We start from the raw sequence: 21428 nt of genomic DNA on the forward strand, positions 1-21428 counted from the left end.
CGGGTCATGCATTGACTGGAGTAGCAAGAAACAAAATGTGGTTGCAACATCAAGTGCAGAAGCCGAGTATGTGGCCCTGTCACAGGCCTGTAATGAGCTACAGTGGTTCGCAATGCTCATGCAGGAGATAGGCATTGATATGCAATTTCCGATTACTGTATATGAAGACAATCAGACCTGCATTAAGATAGCCACATCAGAAGCTCATACCAAGAGAACAAAACATATTAGTGTCAGATACTTTCACGTAAGGGATTGTGTGCAGCAGGGGTTTGTTAACTTAAAATTTTGTGACACTAACAACATGGTGGCTGACATAATGACCAAGCCTTTGTGTGAGGAGAAATTTGGCAAACTGGTGACAAGGCTTGGAATGAACCAAAGTTTGAGTGAATAAAGTTCTGAAATGTACTGCTATGTACTGAGATATACTTTTGAACTGTACTGAACTGAAAATGCAATGTACTGAAATGTATTGCAAGAGGTATTGTAGAAATGTATGACAGTATGACTATGTATTATGGAGATGTATTTCATGTGTATTTTGCAGTCTTTATGGAAAAAAGGGGGGCTGTTGGGCTGGTGACCAGTTGGCATTACTGTCTCTAGTAGTTTTCCATGAAGCCTGCAAGTGTGAAGACGTAACTGTGGTTAAGGGGGAGTTATGTCTATGATCTGTCTGGGAACGGACTGCCAGGGTCGTTGCTGTGGTAGCCATCTGATAACGACTGGGAAAGTTCTAACAGAGACTATGTGTTGTGCTCTTCTGAATTATGCCTCTGAGCTGAGAGGCTGTCTAGTGTGTTCATCTATGGAGAGAGATGTACCCAGAAGGGGGGGTGACTGAAGAATCTCTACATGTATTTTACTCTTAAGCCTCTGGCCTTAATGTCTTTCAATAAAGACTCTTACATGATTTAAATGCTCTTAAGAAGTCTTCTTGCTCAACTTAACTCCAATGTAATGTATGCTGTTTCACACAACAACGCACACAAGCCAACACTCTGGGCGGTGCACAGCATAGAGTAGATACAATACAATAAATACAATAAAATAACAATAGGACACTAAAAACATACATTTTAAGCATTTAACAGCCTGGTATATATTAACAGCAATAAAATATATTAAAATGCCTGGGAAAATAAAAAGGTTTTAACCTGGCGCACAGGTTCATTAAGACTCTTCTGAGATGGTTCCTTTTGTTCTTTCAGCGCTGGTTAGGGATCCTGTTACCTGCTCATTTCCAGCTCCAGTCCACAGCTATTAGCTGGGAGGTGGCATTGCGCAGGTACCTAAAGGGCATAGCTCTCCCTACCATTGCTTTGCTTCATTGCTTTTATGAGTGAATTATGCGTGGCATGGAGAAAGTGGGTAGAGATGCGTTTTTTCGCCCCCTCCCTTAAAACTGGAATGGAATGAAGGTGAACGTTGGAAGATGCACAACCCACAAAAGTAAAGTACTTTTTCACACTGCGTATAGTTAAGCTGTGGAATTTGCTCCCACCGGACCAAATCCAACTTGGATGGCTTTAAAAGAGGATTTACACAGATTCATGGAGGAAAAGGCTGTCCATGGCTACTAGCCATGCTGGCTAAGCTCTGCCTCCATAGTCTGAGGTGGTATGCTTCCGAATACCAGTTGCTGGAAACCACAGGAGGGGAGAGTGCTGTTGTTCAGCTTTATGGTGAATTTTTATTGTGTTATTCTGTGTGTGGTTTATTTTTGTGTATACTGCTTAGAAAGGCTTGTGATTAAGTGGTATATAAACAAATATAATAAATAAATAAATAATAAATTCCATTCCATCCAAATAGCAGGCAAATGGTAGACTTAAAGTGACCCTATATCCTACCTTTCCTATTATTGGCTCCCAAGATAACAAACGTCCTTGCAAAATACCATAAGCGCCCTTAGTTTTGTTCTTTCCTATGGCAGCAAAGGCATCCTTGCTGTTATCATGAACTCTTCAAAATATCACTTTCAGAACCTTTGCCAATAAATGCTTCCAAGCCCAATACCCAATTTCAGAGCAAGGGAGTAGAATGTAATCTAGTAATTGTGCCAAAATTCCTAAAACCAGCTGTGAATCTCTTGGTCTGCACATATTAAATGTTAATATCATCATCACCGTCAATAAAAAAATTAATAAAATGGGTGTTTCTGAAGTTCTAATAACACAGAACAAAATTAGTCACCTGAATTTTTGTTCCATTTCATCTTTGAGTTCCATTTCATTATGTAGCTGTTCTTCAAGCTGATAAATAGTTTTTTGCAAAGATTCCAGCTTTAAATATAAAAAAGAGAATGATCAGAAAAACTGTACTTTACAGGAACTTATGGGACTGGCTAAATTATAATCTGTTTTATAGCAGCTATCTACAATTGTTTTGAATGGTTCTCAGTATCTTTGCAAAGACTGTTACATTAGAAAGTGGGATGGCAAGTTTCAACTATCGGATTTCTGCTTTAATTGATTAATAAACATCCTAGTAAGTGGTACTGCAAGTTAAGGTCACATTTGTTTGATTTTTGATGAAATTGATTATATTTTAGTTCTGCTGTGCTGCAATAGATAATGAGAATGAAAAAGAACTGAAGACTCCTTTTCATCCTTAAATGGGTGCAGTATTGATAATTAATTATTACCTTACACTGTCTTCATTATCTTTAAAAAATGGAAATTGGTACTTATCGTGAATGTAGTCTGACAAGTGGGATGGAGTACATTGGCTCTTGAGGATTACTCCTTCCTGGACCAATCAGGCAGGGTCTTGAAAGAATGACAGCTCCTCTTCCAGGTGGAGTAATCCCTCTCTCCAGACAGAACTAGCAAAGCAGAAACAACTCCTCAACCCCTACAACTACTATTACTGGGAAAAAAACCCAAAAATAGAAATGACAGGTAACAGAGAAAGAAGTACATACAGAACAACACAGGTATAGCACAGAATTACAATGGAAGGACAGACGGAATTAACTAACCATCATGTAGGGTGTGTTCGGCAGAAGCCGCAGCCCTAAATTACCCCCACTCCTGCAGAGGAAGGCTGAGAAGGTTAAATGTACTCCATCCCGCTTGCCAAACTAGAATTCACAGTAAGTACTAATTTCTGTTTTTGCCCAAGTGGAATGGAGTAGATTCTCTCAAGTATGTACTAGAGTAGTGCCCCAGACATATTCAGGTGGGCTTCCTCTGCTCCCTTCCTAGTGTGTAACAGTCCTTTGCAATACCTTCCTGCCAAAGTGGTGTCTGAAGATGAGAATGAATCTATTTTGTAGTGCTTAATAAACATATGTGGAGATGCCCAGGTACCTGCTCTACAAATATCCAGAGCTGGGAAATTCCCTTCGAAAGCAGCCGAGAAAGCTGTCCCCCAGAGGAAATGTGCCGTGATCCCCCCAGGAGGATCTTTGCCCAATGCAGAATATGCCTGGGCTATGGCCAAATGGAGTCATCTAGAAATGGAGGAAGAAGAAATTTTCTTACCCCTGGATACCCCTGAGAAGAATAAATACAAACAAGCCTTTGTCTATCTAAACTCAGAAGTCCAGTTCAAATAAAAATGTAATGCCCTCTTAATATCCAGCAAGTACCTCCTATGCTCCTGAAAGCAAGAGGGATTCAGACAAAAAGGAAGGACCACCTCCTGAAAGTGGTGAACAACAGAATTAACCTTGGGTATGAATGAAGGAACCAGATGGAGCATTACCTTGTCCTGATGAAAAATACAGAGTTGGGGGTGTGCAGACAGAGCCCCAACTCCAAAACAGGTCTAGCTGAAGTGTTCGCTACTAAGAAAACTGTTTTGAATATTAAAGAAAAAGCAGACAGCACGCACTGCTTCCAGGAAGGAAATGAGTGAACTACTGGAGGAGAAAACAACTGCACACCCTTCATAAATCATTTAAACAAAGGGTGAGAGGACAGCATTTATCCACCCACACTAGAAAAAACACTGCAAAGTGCTGCTCCCTACCTTTGAGTGTGTTAGCACTTAGCCCCTTATCGAGCCCTGCCTGGAGAAAACAAAGAATCACCCAAACATCCTTAGAAGCGGAGTGGATCTTCACCCTCCTTCATACACCATTTCAGAAAGGCCTTCGATGCTGTTCCATAAATTCTATTTGTGGAGTCCTATCTAGAAGAGTCTCCAAGCTATTAAGTGAAAGAGAGACAGCTGGAGATGAACAATGGGAACCTGAAGTAGCAGGTCTTGTCTCTCTGAGAGCCTCCATATTGAAAAAGTCCAGTAACCACTGTCTCTAAGGCAGAAGGGAATTATGAGGATCTTTTCAGCTTCCTCCATCCATATCTACTGTATGAGATTGAATGGTGAAAAGGCATAAAGCAGCCTTTTTGGCGAATGGGTTTCTAGAGCATCCACCATTATGGTCTCCAGACACATTGTTCTGGCCCATAAACCAAGAGACTTATGACTGTTCCAAGAGACAAACAAATGCACTGCCAGTCAACCCCACCTGAGAGCCACCTGTTGGAATATCTCCAGATTCACTCCACTCTACTCCACTTCCTCAATATGGAACCTTCTCAACCAATCTACCCACCTGTTCTGCTTTCAGGGTTGTCAGATGCCTCTCTGCCCATCTGAACAGCTTGTCCTCCTCTGACATCAAAGTCCTTGAACAAGATCTCCACCATGTTTGTTGACATACAACTTTGCTGAGGAGTTGTCAGTTGCACTCCAACACATTTATGCTAAATCCTGTCTACTGAAGGCCATTCCCCCTCAGCCACCCTCCGACTCAGGTGAGCACCCCATCCATACAGGGTGGCATCCATCATCTACACCAGATGCAGTGGCCCCTTTCTCAATGCCTCCAGAACCTCCACTTGCAATTTCACCCAGAGAGCTATTTCCTCCTCAACAGGCAACAACAGTTGCATCAGAGCCCTGGAGTGGATCTGTGACCATCTGACAAGAATGTAAGCCAAAACCATCAGGCTCTGTAGATGAGCCAGTGCCATCAACTCCACCCATCATGCCGAAATTACCACGGCTATTGTGGAACACAACTTCAGAATTCTTTCCTGAGTCAAGGACATTCAGAATCAGGCAGTGTCCAACAGTACTCCAAGATAGCAAATCAGTTGAGAAGGGGTTAGAGAGCTTTTGTCTGAGTTCACAATGAATCCCAAACTACTGAGGCACAGTATCCTAAAGACAGTATCCTTGGTATCCTAAAGACAGTAAGCAGCCGACTGCGCTCTCACAACAATATCATCCAAATATGGGCGAATGCACACACTATGCATGCAAAGGTGTGCCAGAATGGCTACCGGTACTTTGGTGAAAACCCTAGCACCGAGGAGAGGTTGAAGGGTAATACCCAATACTATAGTGCAGATCCCCATAGGTGAACTGAAGTAAGCGCCGATGGGCTGGTCCGATAGGAATATGGAAGTGTTTTTGAAGTGTTTTTGGGAGACTCACCCATTGAGCCACTAAGGGAAGGGGGGCAAATCTCACAAAGACAACACAGGCTTGCATGTTTGTTTGTTTTTTGAAATGCACAAAGAAAAAGGGGAGAGAAGAAGTAAAAAAAACCCAGACACAAACAGAAAAAACAGTTAAAGAATAACACCAGAAAGGGGATTTTACCACACAGTAACAAGACTCAATTTAAGCTGACCAGGGCAGGACAAGGTCTGGCGAGAGAGATGACTCCTCCCCCTGGAAGAAGAGCTGTCAGTCTTTCAAGACCCTGCCTGACTGATCCAGAGGGAGGAGTCATCCTCAAGAGCAAATGTACTCCATCCCACTAAGGCAAACTATAATTTACATTTATTAAAATTAAGTCGAGAGCCAGTGTGGGTAGTGGTTAAGGTGTTGGACTACAACCTGGGAGACCCGGGTTCGAATCCCCACACAGCCATGAAGCTCACTGGGTGACCTTGGGCCAGTCACTGCCCCTTAGCCTCAGAGGAAGGCAATGGTAAATCCCATCTGAATACCGCTTACCATGAAAACCCTATTCATAAGGTCGCCATAAGTCGGGATCGACTTGAAGGCAGTCCAGAAAAAAAAGAAAATTAAGTCATCAGTGCAAATATTGGAAAAATATTTAATTAGCTAATAGCACTTACTTGATGTCTTAAACTGATTTCAAAGAAAAGTTTGTTTAAAATGATGAGACATACCAAAGTTTTGTCGACATTGGTGCTTGCTCTGTTGTCATTAGAGTTTGCTGTACAGCTAGAAAAATACCTGTCAACACACAATAAAAGTTCTAGCATTATGAGGAAAGGAGAAAAACCTCTCTCTTCCCACTTTCTGCATATCATGAATTATTTTATAAACTTGTATCATCTTCACCCTTAGTTACCTTTTTTCTAAACTAAAAAGCCTCAGACATTTCAGCTTTTCCTCATCTCCAGCCCCCTGAGCATTTTGGTTGCGCATTTCTGCACCCCATTTACATAAAACTTAAATGGCCACATTATATGGTAGGCTAAGGCTCCCTAACTTGTTGCATGCAATTTTAAGAGTGTATTTTTATATTTTTTGAGACTTTGCCATTACCTAAAATTTGAACATGAGAGCACACATTTTCTGTAAAGAAGCCAAACAAAACCCTATTTACATACAGATACGTTTTACAGCATTTTTTTTTTGAGTCTGCAGGTTTACAGCTGGCTAAAAAAACCTGATTTATTAGAAAATTTGACAACCTCTCTCTATACTGGCCAAGAACAAGCTTTGGCAATTTACTATTTCAAGCACTGAGCAGTTCCTCAAAAGCATAAGGTTGGTTGTTTAGGATGTGTTACTATCTATTTCGAAAGCTCTCAAGTGTTAAAAATTTCTTTGATGAAGACTGATGAAACTGGATTTTTTTCAGGATCCTAATAAGCATCCATAACTACATGTAAATTAATTCTGCAAATAATTGAGTGGATTGACCATTTGCACAAGGTTTCCTTGTTTGCTCAATCTCCACAGCTAGTAAGGAGATGGAGAGTCAGTGTGGTGTAGTGGTTAAGGTGTTGAACTATGACCTGGGAGACCAGGGTTCAAATCCCCAGATAGCCATGAAGCTCACTGGGTGACCTTGGGCCAGTCACTGCCTCTCAACCTCATGAAAACCCTATCCATAGGGTCGCCATAAGTCAGAATCGACTTGAAGGCAGTATTTAGTAAGGAGACAAGCAGGCATATTAATGAACAAACCAGATAGAATAGTTTGACCTTGAACAGTATAGTTCTACATGTCAACTCAAAAATAATCCCCACTGAGTTCAATGGGACTTGCTTCCAGATTAAGCATGTATTGAATTACAGTCTAAAAGTAATAGTTACTTAAAACCCTGACCCTATACCTTAGTAGAGAAAAAGGAAAAATCAGATATAAGGGATGATATCATGTCAAGAGGAACCAAAATTAGATATGCAAAACTGCTGCCCATGTCATAAGTTCAAAATTGTTACATGTGATTCATGTTCCAGGAAAATATGGCAAAGCAGGTGGGGAGGTTAAATGTCACTCAAACTCAAAATTAAGTTACATTTGTGACATTGCTCTCAAATCTTACTGGATTTATTCTCATCACTTATGCTGACAAGCCGTACTTTCACTACACATGTATACTTACTGATGGTTACTGTAGTAAGTAAATCCTACAAAAGGCAGCTGGTTGCCAACAAATGCTTTTGGTATAGGAAACGTCTCTTCTTCTCCTTTATCTTCCTCCAAATCATCAAAGTTACTAGTATCAATATCACTACTTAAATCAGGCACAACAGGTGCTACAGCTATCAATAAAACAAACAACGATTACTAAAATGTTTATTAAGACTTTATATTAAAAATGTTTCATTTCCTATGAAGGGGTATGAAAGAATGAATATCACAAGGACACACGACAATTGGACCATTGGTCTCACCTGAAGGGTGATTTTCATAGGAGGAATGCCATCAAGCGGGTAACATAGCTCCACCTATCATCCGAAGGCAAGAATGTTTTTGAAGTCAAGACTAGGGGCGTCAGGCCCCTCCCACTCTCCAGTTCATTCGCAGCGAGTCCAAAGAGAGAAATCTAAAAATGCAGGAGAAAAGGCCAACGGGCCTACCAGCAAAGACATAACACAATAGCAATAATCATAATAATATGACTCTAACATAGCTATATAACAGAAATATCAGTCTTGACTTCATTAGAAAGTCTAAATATAATAGCGTAACATGAATACATAAAAACCCCAGAAAAATATCTAAATATCCTCCAACTGGGAGGGTTGTGATGGCATTCCTCCTATGAAAATCACCCTTCAGGTGAGACCAATGGTCCATTTTCCATAGGAGGAATGCCATCAAGCGGGATGTACCAAAGCAGCCCATAACAGGGAGGGACCACCCACATCCTAATCATCATTAAGAACCTGTTGCAAAAACTTGCCTGCCAAAAGAGGCATCGGCAGAGGCATAACGATCTATTTTGTAATGCCTTATAAAAGAATGTGAAGTAGACCAAACAGCAGCTCTACAAATATCAGCAACGGGAGCGTTGTTAGCAAAAGCAACCGTAGTGGCCGCTGACCTAGTGGAATGAGCTGTTATGCTAGCTGGAACTGGAAGCTTAAGAGACTCATAAGCTAAGGCAATACATGCCCGCAACCAGCGGGATAATGTGGAATTAGCTACTTTATGCCCCATAGAACGTGCATTAAAGGATACAAATAAAGACTCGGATCGTCGTATATCCTGGGTCTTAGACAGGTAGGTCTTGAGAGCCCTCCGAACAGCCAATGAATGCCAAGCCTTCTCTAGCAGATGGGTGGTTGCAATGGAAAACTGAATCGACCTTGGGACGGAAGGAAGGATCATTCTTCAGTAGGACCTTCGACAAATTCCATGAGGGAAAACGGTGGAATACAGCCGATGAGCATAACACGGTTCCCCTCAGAAAACATTTGATGAACAGGTGCGAGGCAATAGGGGCACCAGCGTAGGACACTGACAGAAGAATGGACGCATGTCTACGTAAAGTGCTGAGACTGACACCCCTGGAGAATGCCACCCAAGTATGTTGATATATACGGGTGGTGGATGGTCGTCTCGAGGTCAAGATAATGTCAATAACAGCATCAGACAGACCAGCAGATCTTAAATGTCCCTGTTCAAAAGCCACGCTGTTAGCTTGAGCCAATTGGGATCCTGATGCAATATTGGGCCCTGGGATATGAGGTCTGGCCTGACCGGGAGCGTCCAAGGATCCGTCACTGACATGGCAAGGAGATCCGAGAACCTTCCTCAAGGTTCTGGCTAAGAGTGGTATTGGAGGGGAGGCGTACAATAGGCCAGCCGGCCACAGTAGCGACAGGGCATCCACCGCTTCTGCTGTCATGTCCAGGTATCGAGCGACGTACCTTGGTAGCTGGCAATTGCGACTGGAGGCAAATAGATTGACTGAAAAAACGCCAAACCGACACTGGCGAAGATGGAAAATGGTCGGATGAAGTTTCCATTCTCCCAGACAGACCTGTTGTCTGCTGAGCCAGTCTGCTGTCACATTCCGAATTTCTCTGACATGTTCTGCCTTTAGGGATTGCAGATGTTGATCTCTTTAGGGATCGCAGATGTTGATCCTCGTTGAAGATGAGGGAAGCTAGGTTCTGCAGAGGACGGGACCTGGTCCCCCCTTGTCTGTTTAAATGAGATTTGACACACGAGTTGTCCGTTCAAATGAGAACATGGTCCAAGTGGAACAGAGACTGAAAATGGAGCAGAGCTAAGTGGACAGCCTTCAGTTCCAGCCAACTGATACTCTGAGTCTGCTCTGCTGTGTTCCAAACCCCCTGAACGAACTGAGAGTTGCAGTGGGTTCCCCAGCCGAGGAGACTGGCATCTGTAGTGATAACAGTCCTGCGGGGTTCTCTGAACGGAGTGCCCTGGGTGAGATGTTGGATCCTCGTCCACCAGCGGAATGAAAGACACAGTGCGGGGCTCAAGGGAATTGCTCGATGATTTGACATGGCAATGTCATGCTAAAACAGTAGCAAAGCCCACTGGAGCTGGTGCGTATGAGCTCGAGCCCATGGCACAATACGAATGGTGGACACCAACATTCCGAGAGCCCTGGCCAGAAGCATGACGTCTGTGGTTGCGTGGTGCATCAGAGACCGTGCGATGTCTGTGATAGCATTTATACGGTCTGGAGACAGGAATACCATCGCCTGTCGGGTGTCCAATATCGCCCCTAGATGTTGTAGGCGTTGGGTTGGTTGGAGATGGCTTTTGTCGAACTTGACAAGCCAGCCATAGGCCTGCAAGACATGGAGCGTGAGCGTTAGATGGCGATGAGCCAGCTCCTTGTAACTCGTCCTTATTAAGAGATCGTCCAAGTAAGGGTAGATATGGACCCCTTGAAGCCGGAGGTAAGCCACTAGAATGAGTAGCACCTTGGTAAATACTCTCGGGGCAGAGAAGGGGCCGAACGGCATCACTCGATATTGAAATGCTGGGGGCCGAAAGCAAACCGAAGGAATTTTCTGTGGGCTATGCAAATAGGCACATGGAGATACGCTTCCTTTAGGTCTATAGAAGTCAGGAAGTCTTCTTCTTGAGGGCTGTCTGTAATGGAGTGGAGGGACTCCATTTTGAACCTGCAGTACTTTACCAAATGGTTGGGAGTACACCCCTTCCGACCTCTCTGTTATAGGGACTGGCTCTATCGCCGCTATGTCCAAGAGGTGATGTATGCCTGTCTGCATGATGCAGTGCCTGGCTGGTGCCCTGGGGCAAGGGGAGGAATGGAAGTAATCTGGTGGGGTAGCCCAAAACTCTATTGCATAGCCATAACAAAAAAGATCTCTGATCCAGGCGACTTGAGTCAGATGTAGCCAATGGTTTCCAAACAGAAGTAATCTACCCCCAACCGGTATCACTTCAGTACTATTTGTACTGGCGAGACCCTCCCCTATATGAGGACGCTGAGGTACCTCTGCGCCCTTGGTACTGACCTCTGCCCGGGAAACGTCTGTTCCAGGTTCCACTGAAAGGCCGGGAATAGTAATTTCGGAATTCGCAGCCACGTCCTCCGGGCCGCGTTCCTCGAAAGGGCTGGGTCGTGTGGTATGGGGTGAAACATCGGAAAGGCCTGCGATTGACGTTCCTGACAGTGGCCATCCTTGGGGTCAACAAGCACAGCCTTTAGGGCTTCCTCGCCGAACAGTAAGGAGCCGGAATAAGATGCCCTTGATAAATTAACTCTGGCTGTAGAGTCCGCTTGTCAGTGACGAAGCCAGAGGGTCCATCGAGTGACTACCTGAGCTGTCATAGCTCGTGCACCCAGCTGATTTGCATCCAGGGTGGCATCGGCCACAAATGCAGCTGTCTTGTGCAGTTTAATCAGTGATCTCCTTAGAGCTACAGGATCTGGATTGGGATCATCTAAGAGGTCATCCAACCACATCATCGCTGCCCTGGAAAAGAAGGAAGTTGATGCAGAAGCTCTCATGGTGAAGGCGGTGGCCTCATGGTTTTTGCGTAAGGCAACGTCCAGCCTCTGCTCAGTGGCGTCCTTTAAGTGGGACTCTCCTTCCCTCGGCAAGAGGGATCTAGAAACCAGACCGGATATGGGCTCGTCAATGCCAGGGACTGCTATTTTGCTAGTAAATTCTGGAGCCAAGAGCGTTAAGACGGCAAGTTTGCAATGGGTGAGACCATTCTTCAAAGGTCAGCTTAGCAATAGGGTCTGGTACCGGAAAGTAGTGCTCCGCTGGTGTGGGAGATTTCAGGACTCTGGCCCCCTTAATTGTGGAAGTGGCAGCTGCAGGTTGTGCAGATTGTAAACCAAGGGTGGTTAGTACTCTGCAAGCAAGGGCTGATTATCGTAGGTATCAAACAGACGATATGAGTTATCTTCCGCTGGCTCCGACTGGTCACTCCAGTCGTCACCTTCGGCTTGCATAGGATAAGGTGGATCCTCCCCACAAGAGACGTTATCGATAAATCTGCCTCTGGCAATGTCAAAAGGGTTTGGAGAACATGATGGATCTGCCTCATTGTGAACATAGTGACCCAGATCATCGGGTAGTCTGCTAACCCTCTGCTGAGGCGTGGCAGTGACTTGTGCCTGAGACTGTGTCTGAGAAAAGAATGACAGCATGTCTTGTAGTTGTGATAAAAACTCATGAGACAGCTGCAGCCCTGGTGTGGAAGATGGTTGTGCTGGTAATACAGGAGGAGGATGGCTGGCTGTTGGCTGGTCAGGAAACCCTAAAAAATCCTCCTCGGAGTATGCGGTCGGAGAATTAAACAGAGATGTTAATAGTTCCTGGCCGGCCGCCTCAGACAGAGGTATGGAGATGTAGCATGCCCTCTTGGTTGATCCAAGGCTGGATATATGCTTAGTTTTGGCAACCGATTTGACGTGCTTGTGCTTGGTTGCCTTAGACTGTTTAGGCTTGGTTGCCTGAGCTGTCGCTGGCTGTTCCGCCATCATATATTCCGAAGGGGGTTCAGTATACGGCCACGGGTGGGGCAGAATGTACAGACCCAAACACACTCAGTACACGGCCACAGATGGGGCAGAATGCACTGGCTCAGATGGTGAGGTATACAGCCACAGATGGGGCAGAATATACCGAATTAACAGGCTTGGTACACGGCCACGGATGGGGCAGAATGCACAGTTCAAACAGGTTTTGTATAGTATCAACAGCCTTAGTACACAGCCACGAGTGGGGCAGAATGTACAGTTCAAACAGGTTTTGTATAGTATCAACAGCCTTGGTACACGGCCATGGATGGGGCAGAATGTACAGTTCAAACAGGTTTTGTATAGTATCAACAGCCTTAGTACACGGCCACGACCATTGTACTGTACTGTCACTGAGTGTTTTTCCATCAAGTCTGAAAGTCTGGAAAGTTACAAGAAGTGTCTGGAGAAGCAGCCTTATCTGCTGTGCCTGGCCTGAGAGAGCAGACATCCAAGGCCAGTAGTTGTCATGGTAACGGGAGATAACAGCTTGTGAAAAGGTCTAACTGTTGATGTTAGAGTACTGTCTGTGTCTTTCTTACTTTTGCTTTTGAAGAGGGAAGAAGGGGGAAGAAGGGGGGAACTATGCCTTTGGCCGTAATGTCTTAGTAAAGACTCTTAAAACTTTCTCAAGCCTCTGTGAAGTTTCTTGCTCAACTTAACTCCAAAGTAACGTGCGCTGTCACACAACAACGCTCACACATCAACAGGGTTATGGGCCCAGATCCACAGCGCGTTACACAGGAGTAAGTGGCTGGTCTGAACGGCAGACGGAGATCCAGAGGGCAGCTTGATTGATTGTGCCAAACAGAGGTGAGCAGAGATGACTGCTGTAAACATGTCTGGAGGCTTGCCGATGGAACGACTTAATGAAAAGAATTATGGCAGTTGGAAGCCAAAGATGTGTGCCTTCCTGATAAAAGAGGATTTATGGGAAGCTATTGAAGGAACACCCCCTGCACCCCTTACAGCGGCCTGGGTACGGAATGATGAGAGGGCGCAGGCGTTTATAATCTTGGCTCTATCGGATTCTCAACTGATGTATGTGAGAGATGAGCCGTCAGCTAAACAGATGTGGGACGCGTTGCAGGATTTGTCCCAGGAATGGCAGCGGAGGCAGGAGGCGAAAAGTGCCGTGCCGAAGGAGGCTGTCAGAAGCAAGCAGGATTACAAGCAGGAGCAGCAACGGCTAAAGGCTTGTTATTTCTGCGGAGCTCATGGGCATCTTCAAAGAGACTGTGCAGTCAGGCGAAACTCCAGGGACGGAGGCTGGAAGACGCATAGCGGCAGTGTGAACTTTGTTTGTAAACAGAAGTCTCAAGATTTAGGACCTGTTAACTGGATTCTTGACAGTGGTGCGAGCCATATATTAATCAAAGACAGGAGTTTGTTTTATTCGTCTACAGATGAGCAGGACTTTGTTCAACTAGCGGATGGATCGCGGAAAAATGTGGAGGCTCGAGGACTGGTGAGATTTGATAAGCTTGGAATACTGTCAGATTGTTTGTTTGTACCAGAACTGTCTCATAACATGTTGTCTGTGAGAAAACTGACCAGTTGTGGGTTTTCAGTGTTGTTTGACAGAGACAAATGTTATGTAATGAGGGGAGATCAAGTGTGCTTGCAGGGAAGCCTGAATGATTCCCAGTTTGTAATAAAAGGCAGTCAAGCAGGGTGTGCTGTGTTAAACACTGTGGCACAGACACATCAAGGCTGCGTCCATGAATGGCATCAGAGGCTGGGGCATGCAAACTTTGACACGATAAAGAAAACCCCAATGCATAGTGAAAACATGCGTTTGAAAGATTGTGGATAGTTAATAATGGATTGTGATGCTTGCCATAAAGCGAAAATGACAATTGCACCCATAAACCGGGAGGCTGAAAGGACCACATCAGCTCCCTATGAACTCATTCATGTTGATTTATCAGGGTCAATAAACACTTCACGAGGAGGTGCTAAGTATTTTCTGGTCATAGTAGATGATTTTTCGAGATACACTCATCTTCATTTACTCAAGCTTAAAAGTGAAGCTGAGCAGAAGCTGAAACTGTTCATAAAGAGAATCGAAACTCAACATGGCACCACGGTGGGGGCTATACGCTCAGACCAGGGGGAGGAATTCACAGGTAAAGCATTGCATGAAGTGCTGGCAAGTAAGAAAATAGCACTTAAACCTTCCAACGGGACTGCTGAGAGAAAAAACAGGGTGCTTCAGGAAGCAATGAGAGCCATGTTAATGGATTCCAGTTTAGGGAATTCTTTCTGGGGAGAGGCAATCATGTATGCGAATTACATTCACAACAGGGTGTTACACAGTGCACTTGGAATGTCACCTTATGAGAAACTCACTGGGAGAAAGCCGAAAGTGCAACACATTCAGAAATTTGGAGCTAGATGCTGGGTCCACATTCCACAGGGAAAAAGAAGGGGCAAACTTGCACCCAGAGCACAACAGGGATTTGTTCTGGGGTTTCAGAATGCATATTTCAGAGTGTGGATACCAGAAACACAGCAATTAGTTCTGAGCAGAAGCATTAAAGTCTCAGAAAAGCCTTGGGATCAAAGGCAAACAGTCATTCTTACAGGATCAGCTGACACACAAGCACAAACACAAGCACAAACATTTAAACCAAACCTTGACATAAAAGTGGAAGGCACACAAATTCCACTTAGGGATGCATTAAATGAACTCATTTGTGGGAAACGGAGATCAAAGAAACGCAAGGCTGAGGAAATGGAATATCCGGCGCAAGCTGTACCAAGCACCAGCTCAAATGGGGGGGCTGGGAGAGCAGAAGCTCTAGTGCCTTTGAGACGTTCTGAGAGATCTAACATTGGAAAACCGCCAGAAAGATTTACGGTGGGATTAATAACCAGTCCAGGGATGCACAAAGAGGTAGAGATGGACCCTGAGACACTGTATCTGACTTGTGTGCAACCGAAATTTGATTGATAAAGTTTTAAAAATGTCCTGAAATGTACTGAACTGGAAATGTATGATGCAATGTATTGAAATGCATTACTTTGTATTGTAGAAATGTATTATTGTTATTGTTGTAATGAATTACAGACATGATGGGAAAAAAGGGGGGATTGTTGACCATTGTACTGTACTGTCACTGAGTGTTTTTCCATCAAGTCTGAAAGTTTGGAAAGTTACAAGAAGTGTCTGGAGAAGCAGCCTTATCTGCTGTGCCTGGCCTGAGAGAGCAGACATCCAAGGCCAGTAGTTGTCATGGTAATGGGAGATAACAGCTTGTGAAAAGGTCTAACTGTTGATGTTAGAGTACTGTCTGTGTCTTTCTTACTTTTGCTTTTGAAGAGGGAAAAAGGGGGAAGAAGGGGGGGAACTATGCCTTTGGCCGTAATGTCTTAGTAAAGACTCTTAAAACTTTCTCAAGCCTCTGTGAAGTTTCTTGCTCAACTTAACTCCAAAGTAACGTGCGCTGTCACGCAACAACGTTCACACATCAACATGTACAGTTCAAACAGGTTTTGTATAGTATCAACAGCCTTGGTACACGGCCACGGATGGGGCAGAATGTACAGTTCAAACAGGTTTTGTATAGTATCAACAGCCTTGGTACACGGCCACGGATGGGGCAGAATGTACAGTCCAAACAGCTTTGTATAGTATCAACAGCCTTTGTACACGGCCACGGATGGGGCAGAATGTACAGTCCAAACAGCTTTGTATAGTATCAACAGCCTTTGTACACGGTCACGAATGGGGCAGAATGTACAGTTCAATCAGCCTAGTGCACAGCCAGTGCAGTAGCAATAGTCTTGATGAAAAAGTCACAGATTGTACTGGTTCAGATAGTTGCAGTAATCAAATAGTTGCCAGAGCCAGCAGCAGTAGCATATTTAATAAAGGAACCTGTGAAGAACTATAGGATCCTATCTGCAACACACACACAAAGGGTAGATCACGCTGTGGGAGCTGACTGAAAGCCTGGGCTCTGCTATCCACAGCCCTTGTAATAGCGACCCCCCCTTTGCAGTACTTAATAGGCTTAACAGAAAGAGCGGGGGGGGGGAAAGGAACAAACAAAATGGCGCCCGCGAAAAAAGCAGGAAAATTGGCCAATCAGAAGGGCTTGTGGTGATGAAGAAGCAATGGCAGTCCCTGGGGAGCACCAGCAAGCCGAAAAATTGGCCTCCAAATTAAAAATGACGCTCTTGAGCCGCGGGGCTGAGAAGTGCGATCGCAGCTATAAAAGCCAGGAAAGAGAGTCTGGCCAGCAAAATCCCCTAGTAATTGGGCAGAATTAGGGACACTGGTAGTAATCTGCAGCCGAAGACTGCTAGCGACCGTCGCGGTGAGATTTAAACTGCCGCAGAACGAGCCGGGGGAGGCGGGGCAGTCCAGCCAGAAAGGGACACTGAGAGTATGAAGAGCCACAGCCGCAGGCTCTGGGGAAAAAACCGCCGCGAAAATAGGTGGCGAGTTGAAAGAGGAGAGCGGACGGACAGAGAGCTGCAGCCGCAAGCTCCTGGTTAAATGTGCGTCCGCCGGCGAAGGGAGGGAGAGCCGCAGCCGCGGACTCCTAGAATCGCCGTTTGGCTATGGAAGGAACGCAGCCGCAAGCTCCTGGGGTGAGCTTGCGAACGCCGACTGAGGACGGGAAAACCACAGCCGCGGTCTCCCAAAATTGCTGTTTGACTAGTCAGGGAACTGCAGCCGCAAGCTCCCTAACAAGGCTGCGTCTGCCGCCTTGGGAAGGGAGAACCGCTGCCGCGGTCTCCCAGGAAAAGTTCAGGGACTGAGGGGAAAAATAGACAAAAAAGAGGATTCCCTTTAAAACAAAGACAAACAAATACAGTCAGTCCCACAGACTCCAAGGTAAAAGACAGGGGAAAGGGAACAACGTGGGAAACACACACAAAACCTCCACCCCGTCACACAAATAGACAAAGAACTTATCTAGACGCTAGCTTTATCTAACTTGCACGGACGAAGGCAAGAATGAACTGGGGAGTGGGAGGGGCCTGACGCCCCTAGTCTTGACTTCAAAAACATTCTTGCCTTCAGACGATAGGTGGAGCTATGTTACCCGCTTGATGGCATTTCTCCTATGGAAAATATTCTACATTGTGCACAGCATGCAATAGAAAAAAGACTGCCATTAAAAATTTAAAGGTTCAAAACCTAAATAATTATAACATTAAGCAGGATATTTTTGTATGTTATTTTCACCAATATATCCATTTTGCTCACACTTTCCCCCTAATATATGTATTTTTAAAAACACTGCTTGGTTGGAAAACTGCCTCACAAAATTTGGATAATTGCCAATTTTGAAGGATGGCTGTTTCTGTTCGCATATTGTTTTAGAAAGTGAAAATTTTATAAATTTAGCTTTACACAAACTGAATCAAAATTTTCCCCTATCCCTAATATATACATACACTCAGGTACATGTATATACCTGGCATCTACTCAAGTTACACTATTAAAAGATGTTACATAGGCCCCAATGCAAATTAATTCATGCTTCACCACAAGTTAGTTGTGACAAAATTTATATTATTGATTTCAATGGAACAGAAGCATGACCCTCTGCATTGGGGCCATACCTGACAAAGGCCATAACTGAATTCTACATGCCCCAAGGAACTTGGGGCTTCTTCTGTTTCTCCAAAATCAGCATATTCCACACATGGAAAACCTAATTTGTGATATGCCATAGTGATCTGCTGTCACAGAGGTGGGGAAAATAAAAGTGCTCAAGCTTTTTAGGTGCAACAAAAGTAGCTCTTTGGATCCTATTCAATATGGCTATGAAAGGTTGCACAGTTTTTTTTCTTTTTCTAAAATCTTTAGTTGTATAGAAAACCACTTTCTTCCACTGCATAAGACAAAGGTCCTACAGATGCATTCAGTATTTTACAGATAAAGAATTGCTATTAGGAATATTTGCCCTGTTATTTATCATGCAAAAAAGAAGCTTCTATAGAGAGAGATACTTACTGTCTCTAAGGTTTTCCCAAGACCATTGATCATTTTTGAAGAATGGGTGTCGCTTGATTTCTTCCACACCATTTCGGCCTAATCTAACTTCTCTGTAAAAGTAGTATTTTGAACAAACAAATAAATATGCAAACTCTGGAGGTCAAACTGCATATAGCATACAAATGTCTGTAAAAGTAGCTCAGCAGTCATTTTAAAATTGGAAAATCAGGAACTCTAAACAGTTTAGCATATTACTGAGAAAAAATAGTAAATGGCCTTGTACAAATAGTTGTGCAACAGCTTGTGCAAACCCAGTAACATTTCTGGATTTCAGATCACAGTTCTCATACGATCTCTGCTAAGTCAGAATCAGCATTTCTGTGTATAAAAAAGGCTTTTGCTTGCAGAAGCACACTTCCGAATCCAGGCCTATGAAAATATCAGTTTCAAAAACAACACAATCACACATAAGCGACTTTGAAAGTGAAACCCACCTAAAACCTATTTATGGTATTTTGATTAAGAACATGTACAATATTTTACCTGTCAGTTAAGAAGCCACAAATAAGATTTTTTGCATCTTTAGAAATATCATTATCATCAGGAAAGCTAAGAGAATTCTTATGGTTCATAATTTTACTGTACGTTCCAACCAAAGAATCTGCATAAAAAGGTGTATCGCCTATAATGAAAAAGAACAAAAATGAGAAAATGTCACACAATAGCTGGAGTCAACAAAATGACAGGGAAACATTGTGTCAGAACTAGTCTGGGAAGTGAAGGGAGTAAGCAGATGATTGCTACTTCTCATGCTATGATTTTAAGTAGCCAGGATGCACCTGGTATCACTTAATATCAATATCAAATTAGAAATCTTATATTCCAGTTATACTAAGAATTGGAGAAGCTCATGTTCTTCTGACAACTATGATGTAGAAACATTTGCACATATTATAATTCTAAGCAGAGCAGTGACATTCAGAGACAATAAAAAGAGCACTAGAGACAAACAGAAGAGACTGGAGATCAAAAACTTTACACACAAAGACAACATGCAATCTCTCAGGAAGGGGTAAACAAGATTAACCCTCCTCATTATCTAGCCAGGTCTCCATCACACACACAGGATCAAATCCTGAATAGTCTACTTGGTGTTTAGTAAGATCTGGAAGGATGCAGCATCAAAGTATCAAAAACTACAATCCTATGCCCTCTTTGGAATAAGCATCCTCCAAACTCAGTAGGACTTACTTTCAAGTAAACCTTATTCAATCAGACTAGAAATGTTACATTAAAAATTACATAGCTGAGGTAATATGATTTGTAATAAAACCAGTAAAAAAGAATCATCCCTCACAAAACAAACTGACATTGAGTATAGTTCACAATTTAAATCAATAATATATTCTGCTGCTTTTACACTTCTTACCATGATGCGTACAATATTGTATAAAACAAAGCGATAGCTATTTTGTTACTTGTAAAGTATTTTTTTTCAACAAGAAATGCAGCTAATGACATTTGCAAAACACTGATTATTCTGATGCTCACCTACAAGCATTTCATATAAAAAGACGCCAACTGACCACCAGTCACACTCTCGTCCATAATAACCATCACCACCCTGAGATTTTAATACTTCCGGAGATATATAGTCTGGTGTTCCAACAGCGGTATCACATCGTACCATACCTTCCTATGAAGAAAAGAGAGGAGTCATTTAAAAGAGTCACTCTGTGTGCGCAAGTCCAAACTTTCTGGATTTTAATTTTTGAAAAAATCCAATTAATTACCATGCAAATACTCGATAATACTTGATAAAACACAGCAAATGGCTATTTTAAACTACTTTATGCACTAATAAAAGATCTAGAAAATAAAACAATAACTGGACACCTTCTCATGGCAGCAAGAGTGACAACTGCAAAACATTGGAGAGATTTACGCAGGGTTACCCTCCAGTACTGGTAACAAAACGTGTTGTACGTAGCTTTTATGGAACAGCTTGCCTCTAAGCTCAGAATGGCACAGGGTCTCTCTATGAAAGACGAATTTGCCAAGAGCTGGTATCCCCTTATAGTTCACATAAACCAAAAAGAACACTGTCAGAATCCACCAGCTCTTCATGCCAATATCTGGAACACTTGATGCAAGGCAGTACTAACCCACAGGTGTTGCAACTGCTGATTAACATTAACACGCCTCTTTCTTGGTCATTCCTTGAATCAGTTACTCAATAAATGTTTATTGCTGGTGTTTATGTACAAGATGCTCTCTTCTTTTACGTTTTGTGATATTAAGAATGATTGCTCTAACATGTCTCTTCCTAATTTATGCCATTGTGGGAGTGGTTAGGATTTTTTTTTTAAAGGATAACCCATACATGACTTTGTACATGAGTATAATTTTATTTTTCCTTTTGGTACTGTAATGAGATGTTCTCTAATATCTCAAAAGTACATTACTTTGTCTATATAGTATACAAATGGTTTTGTAATTTTGAAAAAGGTCAATAAAAATTATTTTTTTAAGAAAAGTGTCACTCTGTGGAACTTACCGAGTACTCTGAAGAGTATATGTTCATGGATCTGCTTGGGAAAATGTGTCAAAGATGGAGGCTGAACTGCTTTTAAATACTTAATTTAAACAAACACTAATATTCAAAACGCATTTTCCCAGAAAAACATGATTCTCAAAAGCACAAGATTTAATTCAGAATTTTTAAAAAAGTGTACCAACCTTATTCATCTTCATACAGGTACCAAAATCTGCTAGTTTTAAATGACCAGATTTATCTAGCAGCATATTATCAGGCTTTACATCTCTGAAAAGAATAAAGCAAATCAATCTATGTTTTATTTACCAACCCCCCCACCAATACTACATGTCTTGCCACATAAGATTGTTAAGAACCAACCCCTAGCAAACTTGGAGCCAACCTTTGACCATAATCGTTGTCATACTCT

At 43.1% G+C, this 21428-nt stretch overlaps 1 protein-coding gene across 4 annotated transcripts in view; it reads right to left on the reverse strand.

Moving 5' to 3' along the window:
- Nucleotides 1-21428, reverse strand: part of ROCK1 (Rho associated coiled-coil containing protein kinase 1) — a 194678-nt gene that overhangs the window by 97505 nt on the left and 75745 nt on the right. For all 4 annotated transcript variants that reach the window (XM_061596599.1, XM_061596608.1, XM_061596617.1 and 1 more), the window contains 7 exons: nt 21202-21286; nt 20014-20158; nt 19006-19144; nt 18481-18572; nt 7617-7776; nt 6165-6231; nt 2200-2288 (listed from right to left, as the gene is read on the reverse strand). In XM_061596599.1, coding sequence (XP_061452583.1) covers nt 2200-2288; nt 6165-6231; nt 7617-7776; nt 18481-18572; nt 19006-19144; nt 20014-20158; nt 21202-21286 — 777 coding nt within the window. The remainder of the gene's footprint in view (nt 1-2199; nt 2289-6164; nt 6232-7616; nt 7777-18480; nt 18573-19005; nt 19145-20013; nt 20159-21201; nt 21287-21428) is intronic.

This window comes from Rhineura floridana, chromosome 1 (assembly GCF_030035675.1).
Source record: "Rhineura floridana isolate rRhiFlo1 chromosome 1, rRhiFlo1.hap2, whole genome shotgun sequence".
Lineage (NCBI taxonomy): Eukaryota > Metazoa > Chordata > Lepidosauria > Squamata > Rhineuridae > Rhineura > Rhineura floridana.